Raw genomic sequence first — 14,845 nt, 5'->3', positions numbered from 1 at the left:
TTTAGAAAAACTGAACTAGTCCACTGTTTGCTTTAATTTGCTTTTGTTTTTTTCCTTATCTAAGAGAAGCACTTGGGGTCAGGGCAAAGGCAGAGCTACCAATCCCAAAGCTCACTCTGTTTCTCTGATATTTTTCTGGGAAATGTGCCTTTTTCCTGGTTCACTAGATTTGAGATCTTTTCTCATCATATTCAACCTCTTAAATATCCTATTGAACCTCTTATTTGCTGAACCATTAGCTAGAGACCAGTTACTTATTTTGTGTTTATGGGCCCAGCTCTAACGCAGGTTTTATTTTTTATTACATTTATATTTCTTCTTTCCTCTGAGAAGCTTGAGGTAGCAAACACTTCCCAAATTTATAATAATAAATAGCAATCATCTAACAATCCCTTGAGGTATGTTAGGTTGAGAGTAAGTGACCAGCCCAAGATTATCCAGTGAGCTACATAGGTGAGTCAGGATTTGAACCCTGGTCACCCAGGTCCTAGTTCAACATACTAACCCAGGGTGGCCCAACTTCTCATACTATGTGGGTCACAACAGTACTTTGACATGGAACCCCTAGGCTGCACACTGTCTTGTCATGGGGGGAGTGACACACACACAACCCTCCTGCCTTCCCAAAGATGGCTAAGTGAGGTGCTAGGATTTAGGAAGGGGGCCCAAGGCTCTGGCAGTGTCCTAGAGCCCTCCCACTTCATTCCCCAAGCTGGGAAAGTGCTAACATGGCTTTGGGAAGGAGCAGGAGAACTCTAGGACCCTGCATGAGCCTTCACATCTCCTTCCCAGAGCCCAATGGCCTCACTTACATGGCTTTGGTAAAGCAGTGTGAGGGCGGGGGGGGGCAATCAAATGTTGCTAATGGCCACCAAAAATGCTCTTGAGGGCTGCATGTTTGACCAGTATGTTCTAACCACATCACCACACTACCTACATGCAATTAAGATTGCAACCTTATACATACTTATGGCATGCCACATTGGACACAGTGGGACTTTTTTTAAAAACGCATACATAGGATTGTGCTGCATGAGATGTGTTTCAGTTGCATTCTAGCTCATTGGGAGCTAGAATGAACCTCTCTGAACCCGTTTTGGGGTTTGGGCTCAGACTTGGGATGCCTCCTTGCTCAGTAGCTTAATTTGCATTAGCAGTTTGAAAGCCCCTCAGATTTATTTATTTTTAAGTGGATCGTGATGGCAATTGTAGCTATGGAGTTTGGAATTTGGATCATAATTTTCCAGTATCACTCATTTTCACCATTTATTTGTTTGGGATTTGCTGACAGCTGCAAGGCTTCTTCTGCAAGGCCTTGGGAAGCAACTGCTAATGGTGGGCATTGCTGGGCTGTGTAGACCAGGACTCCACATTCTCTTATAATAGAGCTTCAGAAAGTTGATGCCGAGAACTTCTCGTTCCAGGTGCATCACATAACACACCCAAAACTCTCAGCTCTCAATAATAAAAATGTCACTAAATTCTGACAGAGAGGATTTTGGTTCCTTGCAGAACCACAGAGTTTACCTTGCCCTCTTGACAGCCCTTCAAGTATAACCATACTCCCCACTCCAATCTTTTCTTTTCCAGGCTAAACGTACCCAGTTTGTTCAAGATTTCCTCACAAGACTTGCTTTCCAGATCCCTGACCATCTTGAGAGGGATGTTTGTTACCAGTTGGTTTATAATTCATGCAACATATACTTAAAAAGTTAGAACTCGACAGTTAAATTTAACACAGTAGCGAAGGGTGAGTGATTACAGGTCAGGACGGAGTACTGCTGTTGCATACCAGATTCATGCTTCACCGTTACTCCCTGCCTACAGCCTCCCATGAAGGAAGATATCAGAGATATGCAAAACCCACCCAGCCCTCTTCAGAAATTTCACCCATTCATCAAAATTGTTTTAACTTCCCCAATCATACCTGCAAAGGCTGTGAGCGAGCAGAGCAGGGCTCTTCAGAATTGCCTTGGATTTTGTTTTACACATCTGAACTAGATGCAAATGCAACCTTTAGCAGAATCCCAGGATACAAACTCACGAATTAGGTGCTTCGTAATTCTTTTTCATCACCCTATTGGGCAACAATTCTACCATGCGATGAAATAAGGTGGTAGGCAGAGGTGGTGGAATTCTGTATTGTTCCATTTCAGACTATAGTTAGGTAGCAGTGTGGTTTTTTTATTATTATTAATGCTCCTGGTCCCCTGCACATTAAAACGCTCTCTGCATGAAGCAAAACCATCAAGGAGATAACACACTTTCCCTGATGTGCTCATTTACTACATAAAAGGATACCCTTCTCCTTTGCCGTCCTCTTCTGTGGGGAGCATTCAGAAATACGAGCTCTCACCTGCAGAACGAACTGACCCAATGCAGAATACTATCACTTTGGTTTTGCTGCAGTCGTTTTCACACATTCACTGAATGTGGGGAGGGCAGAATTGCATCCACTGCCTCCACTGCATGCTAGACTATCAAATGTGAATGAGTGGTATAGGTTCTGTCTGCATAACCAAGAAAGGGGGGGGGGGATAATAAAATAGAGAGAGAGAGAGAGAGAGAGAGAGAGAGAGAGAGAGAGAGAGGATCCTCAGTCCAGCATACAAAGCTATGCCTGCACATTGCTACCCACCTGGCTCTGCTCAGACGTTTCGCTGCATGCATAGAGAGTCTGTCCTTCCACAGGTTCAGTGAAGTGCTGGCTGTTGTGAGAGCAGGTGTGCATGGTATGTAGGTGGTTAAACGGGGGGGGGGGACCCCGGGTGGCAAATGGGTATCTTTCCCCACTCTTTCGGAACATGATTGAAGATGAAGTGGGAGGAGTCTCATACCTGCTCCTGAGATTGAGCGGGAAAGTGCAGCGTCTTCATTCACCTAGCTTGCCAAGGTGTGCTCGGCTCCTGCATGCGGCACAGACGCCTCTGTTTCCACAAAACAGACTCCCCACAGCCACGCCCCGAAGGTCCAGGCCACAGAGCAGCGCCCAGGACCTCACAGGGCACCTTCTTGGGGCCCTTTAGACCAGCCCTCCCTCTCCCCGCCCCCCTCTTTCAGCTCCGTGATAAACCCATCCCGATATAACTTGTGGACACGCGCTCCCTGCCCGCCTCCCCCCCAGCCCCGCTTCGCCTTACTACCATTCAGTTAAGGAAGGTGGCTCCGGCGAGCAGGGGGGGGGTTACGCCGGCCTTTTGCCCGCCTCAGGGCGCTGAGGGGAAGAGTGGGGAAAGGAGCTGCTCTCGCCAGTCCTGCAGAGGGTGGCCTCTGTGTGAAGAGAGCCCGAGAGCGGGGCAGGGCAGGGGTCTTTGGGCCTCGCTCCCCCCCACCCCGAAAGGCGGACTCTGTCCTGAGCCCCCCCCCCCCAGCTCCCTCGGCCATCGGCCCCTGGCGCCGCGGGGCTGCGACTCCTTCGCAGGGGGCCGGGACTGGGCGGGCCTAGAGAGGGAGGCAGGCGGGAGAGGCGGCGGCTCCTCGCGCAGCCTCTAGCTGTCCCCGCCCGCTCGACAGCAGCAGCTCCTCTCGAGCCCGTGCGAGCAGCGGCGGCGCAGGCAGCTCCGGCCAGCGCTCGGCGACGAGGATGCCCAGCCCGGCATCTCCGCAGTGCTCCCGCTCCGCCCCGGCATGGTGAGTGAGGGAAGGCAGGCAGGCAGGGGTGCGCGCAGGGTCGGCGGGCAAGGGCGAGGGAAAAAGAGAGGAGGGGACGGAAGGTAGCCGGCCAGGGCTGGGTTCCGCGCTGCCTGCCAGCCCAGGGTCGCTGCTGCTGCTGCTGCTGCTGGTGGTGGTAGTGGTGCTTATTCTCGCCAGAGACGGTGCCAAGGGAATTCCCTGCCCGGTGAGCTTCTGGGAGCTGTTGCTGCCCCACTCTCCGCTTCGGCACTATTCTGTCCGGGCACAGCAGCCACACCTGCCTGCCCTCCTCTTCTTCCGTGGCACCCATGCCAGCTTGTGCGGGAGGTTTTCCTTCCACACCGAAGGCGACCCTCTGCCTGGATCTCTTAACTCCCTGGCCTCTTGGAGTAGGCCCCCTTGGAGGGGCAGCTGCTGCAGCACCCCCTGGCACGTCGACCCCCCCCCCTTTCCCTTGCTCATTTCCTCCTGGGCCAGGTAGCCTCTGATGTCCTCTTCTCTCTTACAGCCCATCACAGGAGGAGCTGTGATCAGGTCGGGACTTTCCGAGTAAGAAGAGCCCATTCTTGCTCTGAAGCAGCCAAGTCGTGCCTCTTGCTTCTTGCCGGGATGAAGAGGCATCTCCAGAGACGGAGGATGGATCTGGGATGCTGCCAGTGAAGCGCCACCAAGGAGCGCCTGATTCCTACCCCTGTTCACCATCCATGGGGTGGCAGAGCCGAGATCCTTGATTGGGCTGGGCAGAGCCCTCTGCCTCCCAACCTTTGCTCATCCGGCTCACCATGGGGTGGAGGCATCTCCTGTTGCTCCTGCCTCTTGCCCTGTACGCCTTGGCGCTGCTGCTAACCACACAGGCAGCTGGGCCCCTACGGACACCCAAGGGCAACCGGACACAGGGGGCAGCAGCCCCCCGACGACCTTACAAGCCGGCCAAGGAGCAACAGAACCAGACGCTAGCCAGCACACCACCATCTCCTGTGGCAGCTGGTAGTGGGGGAAACCGTGGGCGCAGTCCAGCAAGGGTGCCCTCCAACGTCAGCGCAGGCAGCTCTGTGCCAGCATATGAGACATGCATGGGCTACTACGATGTGAGCGGGCAGTGGGACAAGGAGTTTGAGTGCAACAATTCCCAGAAGGATTTCCGCTACTGTTGCGGCACCTGCTATTACCGCTTTTGCTGCAACAAGCGCTCTGAGAAGCTGAATCAGGATAGGTGCCGGAATCAGGGCCCGCGCCCCAACACAGATCTAATGACCCCTGCCACCAGTAACGATGGAGCTGGAGGTATACCCAATGGGTATGACCCAAATGAGGACAACACGAATGCCACCGTCTACATTTCATGTGGTGCCATTGCCTTTGTTGTCATTGCAGGCATTTTTGCCAAGGTGGCCTATGACAAAGCACGACAGCCACCGCAGGAGATGAACATCCACAGGTGAGAACAGGGTGTGGATTCTGTACCTATTTACCTCCCCCACGACCTATGCAATGAAAATGCATTAGTGAGAGTGAAGTATGAGCACTCAGTAATGACGGCATCCTACAGCATGGGAAGAATCCCCCTTTCTCACAGAAACACAGCTACTTCCCTCACCTTAGGTGATTAACAGTGGCCCAACTTTTTTCTCCTTATAAATGGGTTGGCTGTATTCCTTGATCTTCCATAGATCTCTGCTGTCCTGCAGGGAATGGAAGAAATAGTTCTCTTTAGGGCACTTGAGCCAGTCCTTTCACCTGCTGTACAGCATAGTTCCTTCTGTGTCCCAAGGAGCTAAGTACAGATGTAAAACTACTTTCTGGAAGAGATTGCCCCATATCCAGGCACCATATAGATCCCAAAAGAAATTGCTTTACAGCCAAGTAAGAGTAAGGAGTGAAGAGAGAGAGAGAGCCAATCTTCCCAGGACAATTGCTTCCTTTGCACAGAATCCTCTTGCCTCCATATGGAGAACCATATATAGAGTCTTGCATGTTATACCATACATTCATATTTCTTCCCTTTTGTATTCTTGCTTAGTGAACAAAAAAATAATAATATACCAGGGACAGGATATGCTATTGGGAAGTAGGTTTTCATTTCCAATTCTGGAAAAGGAGCTGGCTTAAAACACACACACTTCTCTGCTCCTTTAGTTTAACACTGGGTTAATAAAACAGACATAATGAACAGAAGTTAATTGGTACTGTAAGTGCAAATGTTTAAAATGGGTCTTCTAGTAAGAAGACTCTTTATAATGGATTCTGAACTAGTTACACTGAGATATGTATGTGGAGAGGGAGTTATGTTTTTAAAACTACTTACTCAAACTCGGATTACAGAGAGTTACAAAGGAAAATGTATGCATCATCACTTATAACAACTGTGGTGGAATTTACTCTGCAAAGAAATAAGTGTTTTCTTTAGGCTAGCTAGGCTGGGGAGGAGAAACAGAGAATCTTCTTATCTGAGATTCAGCTAATCTATATCTAGCTGCAGTTGGGGGAGCACCTTCTAAATGGATGGTGTAGGTGTCTCAATTCTACAGCAATTGTGAGCATTATTTTATAGGCCAATTACCGTAACCACCTGGCAAGTCTTACTTCGTAGGCTTTGAATCTAAGACCTTTAAATTTACTTCTTCAAAATCCAAAGACCTTTAAATGTGCTAACTGCAACAATCTTGATAAGGTCCTGAAATTAACAGGTGTTTAACCTTTTGTAATCTACCCCCATCTCTGATGTGTCCTTCAAATCCTCCATTTCTTCCAACCTTGTATGTTGTATCTACCTTTCGGCCATTTAGATTATTAACTTGCATTATCTCCACAGCAAAGCACAGACTTACATAATACCAAGCAGGCCTTAAGTAAGGAAATAGCTGCCCACGGTCAACAATGCTGAATGTTTTAAAAGCACAAATGAGGGAACCCCCTCCTTTCACATTTCAGCAATGCAGCTAAATATTAACTCTACATGAATGCACTATTTTCTATGTGGCTTTTGTTTCATATTAAAACAGGCTTCACCATCTTTTCACCCTCTTCAGACACCTCTTCAGATAAACACAAAACATGGACAGGGATTTTCCTTGCACCCATCCTAGTTTGTCTGTTCAGCACTGGACAGTTCCCTTTATATTGGTTAAGCTGTACAAGCAGCTCACTGGCCTTCTGTTTTACATCTCGCATGGGTTCCATCTGTTCTCCCCAAACTTAAACAACTGTTGCTGTCTACTATAACTATTCCTCTTGTTCCTCTTTCCTTCCTCCCCTTTGCCACCTGTTCATCCTTCATCACTCAACAGCCCACCCAACCCTTAGTATCTTGGCACCAATACATCTTCACTCCCTGGGTTCTCTGATCCCAGTGTTCCCCCTGGTACTTCCTTGTGGCTAGCATTCTGTGTGCCCAGTTACTTCTTGTTTGTATGCTCAAAAGCTAGAGAAAAGGGAAAGTTTTCCTTCTCCCACACTAACTGCAACAGGACTCACCTTACTGTGTCTGTTACCAAGCTACTCTTGTCACATACCCCATGATATTTTGGGAAGGAGACCCATCACTCTGCATTTTGATAGATTTGTTTTTATATTGTTTAAATTCGACTATAATTTAAATACTTTAAAGCTATTATCTTTTATATGTTTTTAGCTTTATTTATTTTATCTCTGTTGTTTTGATTTCTGTAAGCCACCTTGAGTCCCAGTCTTGATAAAAGGCAAGATATAAATAGATACAGTAGTAATAATAATACTAATAGTAACCTTGTATTCCTCCCTCATTAGCTGCAATCATAAGCAACTATTCCAACTCCTTCTATTTTTCAGCACTTCTGGGGTATTATAAAGTAACACTGAATGCCAAAAATGACACACAGTGGTTTATTTCAAAACGAGAAGGGTAGGGAGTGTTGCGTAGCAGGAATACATTTCAAATGTGTAAAGTCAAATGTGTGCCCTTCATTTTACCTCTGTGAATGGCCACCACCTCTCTCCAACTGATATCCACCATTGAGGCAGGACCCCAGAACCATGCCAAATTATTAAAGTTTGTGCATATGTGCCTCACAAATGTAAGCATGTAAAATAATATATATTGAGATATATTTTAAAAATATGCAACAAGAACAATCTTCCTAACAGAGAGAAAAAGCTGTCATTGCACAACTATCATTCATTTAAGTCATCAGTTAAAGACTGTGTTTTGTCAAAATACTTGACCACAGTTTTTTGAGTGAGAGACAAGTGTCTTTTCCCTAGTTGCATGGAATACCAGCATGCCTATAGGTAAATTCCCAAGACAGCCCCCATCCCTGCAAAGGCTCCATTTATAGTCTTTTTTTCTGATCTATAAGACCTAAAAACAATTTCCTTTAATCTCTCTCTCTTCCCTACTATCTAATATGCAGTGAAGGGAAACTAACTCATCAGTTGGTACAAGTTATCACAGCTACACATACACCACACACTGAATCCGAACCTTCCTGACAAACCTCAGATACAACTGCAATCTTAAGGTTTCTGTTCTGAAGGGTTATGCCAGGACAGAGTTTGATTCTAGAACACCCTTGGCTCTTAGTCAATACGTTATGGTTGCTCATACTTATGCCACACACCCCAAAATTGACACAGTCAGAAAATGGGGGTCAAAAATGATTTTTATTGCCGTTTGGATAGAGTCCTGGTGGCTATCAGAAGCTGAGTGTGTGCATCTTTGGCGTATAATACTGAAAGAGGCTCTTGTTTGTTTCAATGGCTGTTCTGCTGAAGCCAGCATGTCTCAGTGAACAAATGACATCTCTGATGAATTTGGAAACCTAGCACATGTTCCTCTTTCCCACATGTTTCTTTTGCTACATATAATGCCAGGGGGTTGGAGACCTCCCATTAAAATCATAGGGAGCCCTGTCAGCCCTGTCTAAACACCTCTTGTCATTTCTATTCCTTTGAAGTTCCCATTTGCTTTTTTAAAAGATGAATTCTAAATTGTGAAATGAATCACCTGTATGGAGATGAAGGGCATTAAAGAATGAATGACAGAGTGAGCGTTGTGGGGGGGGGGGGAATGACTTCAAATATCTTTGAAAAGAGTTGATTGACTTTTATTATTAGAATATAGTAGATGACAAAAGATTATGCCTTTCAGAGACGTTTAACCTAAATTTGATCAACAGTGGCACAATGGTTTAAATATTGTGAAGCACTGATCCAGCTTTCTGGATGGGGTGGGGAATCTCTTCTAGCTCAAGGGCCACATTCCCTGTGGGCCACATGTCTGTGATGGGCAGGGCTAGAAGTGGGAAGAGCAGTGGATTTGACTCTTACCTTCATACAGATGTTCCCCTATATTCCATCCAGAGTCTTTGTGCAGACATCTATTTATTCATGCTACATCCAGACCAGCAAAAGGCACTGTTACAGTTCAGAGATACACGGCATCTGGCAAAAGCACTTGAAGAGGACACAGAGTAAGGTCAGGGGAGGGCATGGCCTTACGGCATTCCAGAGAGAGAGAGAGAGAGAGAGAGAGAGAGAGAGAGAGAAAGAGAGAGAGGCCTAGATGGCCACATATCTGAGGTTCCCCACTAGGGGCTGCATGGCCTGTTGTTTGTCTCCGTTTTAAAGGTGACATAACCACACCTGTCAAGGCATGTCAACTCTTGATACCATGACTAGTATGCTCCTGTTTCCCACAGTTATGCACCAGTCTTGGGTCTCTAGAGATGACTAAGAGGAAAAGTTGGGGGATAGGAACAGGAATGTTGCATCTGTTCTTATGAGCTCTGATGGAATGTTGGTGATGCAGATGGAACAGGGAGGACAGTAATGGTTGGTTGTATTCCAAACTGGGTTGGGGACTAGGCAGTCGTCCAGCAATTGCAAGCACCTTTTCAGATTCAAGTGTGTGATGAATGCAATACTTGCTGCAAATAGCACAATGGTTTAACTTAAAACTGTTTTCTTAAAAAAGGCGGGGTGGGGAGCTCATTATATGCCCAATGCTGTTTCTATGGATTTTAGTGGGAAGGATATCAAGCCCTAAATTGCAATGGATTTCACTTAGTTTAGAATTTGATAGAGGGCATGTAGGTACTGCGACAATTCTTATTTAGTTCTTTGAGGAAGCAGCATTAGCTCAGTGAGAGGAACTTCCAGATGGATACCAGGCCTTTTAGTTTCTTATGACACAATTGCAATCTCATCTGTGTGTGAAGAATTGCCACTGCTGGTGGGTCTTGTGAAGAGTGCATTTCACAACTAGAAAGAAAAACTTGTTTTTGTCATTTTCTTTCTCAAAAAGCAACACTATCCATGTTCTTGGAGGGTGGCATTGCCCAATGAACATTCAAGATGATTTTAAAAAATAGTTATAAGTGAGATTAGTTGGCATAAGTCTATGTGCATATATTTCTTACTATATCCAGGAAGGGTTCCAAACTATGGTGAGTGAGGGAACATAATGTGGCTCAAGTGTCGGGCAAAGCATGGATTGTAGTTTTGAATTGCCTAGAGCAAAACAAAGAACTTCTAAACAATACTAAAATTTATTTATAAAGGCACAATTTCAAGCATATTAAAAGAAACATAAAATAGCATCCTGAGCATTTCACCAATTTCATCTACATTTTTTAAAAAAATATTTGGGGCTCCTATGTTAATTGCATAAACATAGCTACCTTTTTCATTCAGTCAGATTGGATGCAAAATATATGGGGAGAAATCATGTTCATATTGTCATAACAGGTGGGACTCTACAGTTTTTTTCTCTTTTCCCGGGGCATCTGTTCACAGAATCATAGAATTGTAGAGTTGGAAGGAACCCTTTGGGTCATCTACGCCAACTCCCTTCAATGCAAGAATCACAACTAAAGAATCCCTGAAAAATAGCCATCTGACCCTGTTTAAAAACTACCACCACCTCCTGAGGTAGTCCCTTCCACTGTCAAACAGCTTTTACTGTCAGAATCCTAATTGTTAGTCAGAATCTCCTTTAGTCAGAATCCTTTATGGTTACTTGCTTAACCATATTCATACATTTTATTTAACTTACTTCTGACTACACAGGTACTTATGGCAAGGTGAATTTTAGAAGTCTTTTCATGCTTGTTGTTTGGTGAGCACAGATCATGCAACCATGAAGGTTTCCTTTTAGCCTTCATGTTCTGCAATTCCGAACACTGCTGTTAGACTTTCCCCAGAGCTTCCCCCTCCATAAAATGATCTGGATTCTAAACTAATTCTGCTACTGAGGCATATAGCCCAGAAATAGCTGTGCAATGATCTTGCCCAAGTAAAGAAGAGATTTGTATTTGTTGCCTCTGCCATTTCTGCCTCTCTCGCACATGTTAGTTTAAATAGTGGGACTTCAGCCTTGAGTGGATTATTGTAAACAGAGTTGGTCTGCCTCCGAATCAACGAGTGTGTATGTGTATACCAAAAAAGTGCTCTAAATCAGGCCCTATATATGTTTAAGTCTGCACCCGAAACACACAAAACACCCCAAAACTCTTAAGTGCATACTTTGATCTCACCATACTCCAGTGATACTTGGTGGATATTTCAGGGTATGCTGCATATTTCTGATGTGGCTATGGATGGAACACTGCACACATTATCTGTCTTCCTCCTATCTAATTAATTTCCCTGAAATGTGGCAGCTTTATATTTTGCTGTCTCCGAAGTTAGGTTTTCATCTTCTAGTACTTACCAATGTTGCTTCCTTTTCTCCTGCTTCTGTTAAATTCATATTGAAGCACTTGTTCATGTTGGCAGATGCATCTGGGATTCCTCCAAAACACGAATTCTTCTGTGCCATGAGCTTTTGCTCACATTTGCATTAGCTTGGGCTAGTGCAAATCCATAGGTCATTTTTATATTAGATGTGCACTGCTGCACAACAGACCCTGGTGATTTTGCATTTAACTGCAACATCCCTATTTTCACTCTCAGGAACAGTGTTGGCAGCTGGCCTCACATCACTCAGCATTCCTAACTGGGCATGCATTGTATTGTTGGATCGGCAGGGGCCAACACTTCAGATGTAGCTTGAGAGAACTGTAGTATTTTTCTACCCAGAAATTAAGTTTGAACTCTACCTTTTTGCCACATAACAATCAAACTCGCCTGTAAGTGTGTTACTCCTCTAAGCCATGCCTTATGATTTTTAGCCCCTGTAAGTCATATGCTGATTTATTGTTAGCCATGATTTGGATATGTGTGGCAGAGGAGATGTTGGTAATTTACTGGCTGCTGCAATTACCTTTATCATCAGTTGTAACTAGAGATTTAGGGGGGGAAACAGAAGTCCTTTGGCCATGTAGAAACACCAACATACTTTTATTTCAGGAATGTGACCCTGGCCTCCTAAACATGTACTGCCCACAGCCATCACACTCAGCTGAGATAATTTTAGTTGCCAGCTGTGTTTTCATTTCTGTTGCTAGAGTTTGGTTGTGTAATGTTGTTGTGGACCTCTGAATTAGAGTTGCATTTCTGCGATGGTCTGTGTACATCTCTCCGCAGCATCCCTTACTTGAGACTCTAGTTACAGACAGGATCCAGGAACAAGAGATACTACAACAGAAATGCTACTAATTTTGTTGAGCCTGCATTTTTGTTTTGGATCAGCCTTGATTTTCCCCCATCAAATTATTCTTCCCTGTCATGCACAAGCACCTACATACAAAAAGTAATGGCATCTAACCATTAGTGAGGTGCATTTCAATGGATTTCTATTAATTTCCTGCCTCTATATAGTGCACCAGGCTAATAACATTACAAGCTGGAATTCATTCAGAGCTTTTTGAAGCTTTGCTAATTAGGAGAAAACCTGTCAGTGCCAATGGGGCTGTATTGGTGTTTTAAAGAAAACTCTGGCTCCGTCCATTGCTTAAGCTTTGCTGAGGTCTACACAGTCACAGGAATGTTCCTCTCTGACTGAATTTCCACACTGACTGAATTTTATAGTATAAGTTAATGTTCCATAGCCCTTTCCAGTTTCCTAGCCAAAAGCTGCTATTTCTACACAGGAACACCATTGACACATGATGCAGAGTGTGTGTCTTTTGTACCCAAGAATTTCAAGTAGAAAATGTAATTAAAAACCAAAAACCAAAACAGTCAAATGTTTGGAGTGAGCAATGCTTGATGTCAACTGGCCATACTTGCATCTCCACTAGAAAGGCACCTGCTCTTTCACATGAGGTTCCCCTCGGTATCATGATTCAGTCTAAACAAACAAATAAACTAAAAAATCATCCCAATAGCACCTTAGAGACCAACTAAGTTTGTTATTGGTATGAGCTTCCGTGTGCATGCACACTTCTTCAGATATGCTTCAGTCTGTTTGTCTTCTTTACTAACCCCTTTTCAAAGTGACAGTGGCTCTTCATTGTGCACGCTTATTATGATACATGGATGTGATTAATCTCAGTACTTGAACCTGCAGCCCACTCACTCGGCACGTACATTGTGAACCACCAACGTATGCCCTTCTCAACAGCCATAAGCAGGATACAATAGTACACAGACAGATTCACAAACAGACACATGCACGCAGAGCTCTAAAGCCTGAAACACGCATCATTCAGTTACTTTTTATTTTTATTTTCATAAATGACATTTTATAACATGTGCTTCCAAATCCTCTCTAGGAAACTCTCTGTAACACTGCAGGAAATGCATAGATGTGCCTATATGTTTGGGTTCTGGAGGGGAAATGGAAGAGATGGGCAGGGAAGTGGGGCATTGAACTGAATGTCTGCTTCCTGTGAAGTGTGGTGTAACATACATTCAGGAACCTAGGAAGTTTTCAGTACTGTGCTGTTAAAACCGATGAGTATATAAACCAGGCCAGAATCAATTTGACAAACGGGCTGCCTGCTTGGGTAGCATTTTGAACTTTCCATGACACTCGGGCTGCGGGCAGCCTGAAGATGGGTACCAGACTGACCGATGAATGGCAGATAGTTCAGCAAAATCCTGACAGCCTGTTCCTCATCCCCCCCTCCCTCTGTGTCCCACGGGAGATGCATCCTTTCAGGTGAGCTGCCCGGTTGTCTGCATGAATAAGCTCTGACAGCCTCTTGCCTCTGGCCAGGCAACATAAAAAGTGAGTATAGGAAGCCTCTTGGAAGGCTTTGATGGATTTCAGCAAGATCAGCACCACATAGGCCCAATTCCAGCACATAGATTTGCATGAAGGAACTCTTCCTACTCAAGGAGGGCTTGGTTTCAAATGAGGGCAATTAGAATACTTTGTCTTTGGTCCCTGGCTTTTCCTGAAGTCTTCTTCACAAATTCACACAAATAGTGTGAAGTCTTCTTCACACTATTGCTACAACCGAGCAATCTGTCATGTCAATATACAGTGTAGATTCTCCCTCAATGAAGCAGAATCTTAGTGGGGCAGTTAATGGATGCCCATGCAAACAATAGGCAGACTATGGTTATTCACAGAAACAATCCTGTTCCTCTCACAGTTACATGGCAAAGAGGAGTTGACCAGTGATAGCTACTTATTTCATGTGCATCAACGATACCCTAATGATAGTCATTGGTGCCAACTGCTGACATGTTTTGGCAATGAGCAGAAGGTGTCCTATGCACTGTCCTTATATTAATCTATGGCTTCAGTCATGGGTATGAGAGGGATGCAGTGCAAATCTTATCGCCCACCCATATCTGGGTGGCTTTCCACTGAAAGGGCTGCCACACAATAGTTAACTGTTCTGAGAAAGGTAGGAGCAGAAGAAAGATATTAAACTATGGCTTGTGAGTTTTCACTGTAAACAGCTGGTAAATGGCTACATCTGGACTCAGAAATTGCAACAGAGTTCTGTTGTACAAAAGGTTACATCCCTCTCTGTGGGACCCTTTGGATTGCTAATAGGAAGAGATTAGCTGCCACTCTCTGTAAAGTACCCTGACTCATCGTGGGGGGGGGGAACAAACATGTACCAGAGGTGGGAGAACGGAGTGAGAGGGAAGGAGGGGATGCTAAATAAGTAGGAGAGAAAAGAAATATGCTCCTATCACAATTATCAGGGTTAAAAAGGTAAAGGTAAAGGGACCCCTGACCGTTAGGTCCAGTCATGGATGACTCTGGGGTTGCGGCACTCATCTCGCTTTATTCACTGAGGGAGCTGGCGTATAGCTTCCCGGTCATGTGGCCAGCATGACTAAGCCGCTTCTGGCGAACCAGAGCAGTGCACGGAAACGCCATTTACCTTCC

At 45.1% G+C, this 14,845-nt stretch overlaps 1 protein-coding gene across 7 annotated transcripts in view; it reads left to right on the top strand.

Moving 5' to 3' along the window:
- Nucleotides 1-3,477: 3,477 nt before the first annotated feature.
- Nucleotides 3,478-14,845, top strand: part of SHISA6 (shisa family member 6) — a 267,634-nt gene continuing 256,266 nt past the window's right edge. For 4 of the 7 annotated variants that reach the window (XM_081184485.1, XM_081184483.1, XM_081184480.1 and 1 more), the window contains exons 1-2: nucleotides 3,478-3,630; nucleotides 4,142-5,071. In XM_081184485.1, the coding sequence (XP_081040611.1) occupies nucleotides 4,416-5,071 (656 nt within the window). In that variant the 5' untranslated portion in view covers nucleotides 3,478-3,630; nucleotides 4,142-4,415. The remainder of the gene's footprint in view (nucleotides 3,631-4,141; nucleotides 5,072-14,845) is intronic. The other 3 variants (XM_081184481.1, XM_081184482.1, XM_081184484.1) reach the window with 2 other exon arrangements.

Source organism: Podarcis bocagei, assembly GCF_964188305.1.
Source record: "Podarcis bocagei genome assembly, chromosome: 2".
In the NCBI taxonomy this organism is placed as follows: Eukaryota; Metazoa; Chordata; class Lepidosauria; order Squamata; family Lacertidae; genus Podarcis; species Podarcis bocagei.
Note: the sequence above shows the minus strand (reverse complement) of the source record. Positions and strands in the feature narration are given on the sequence as shown.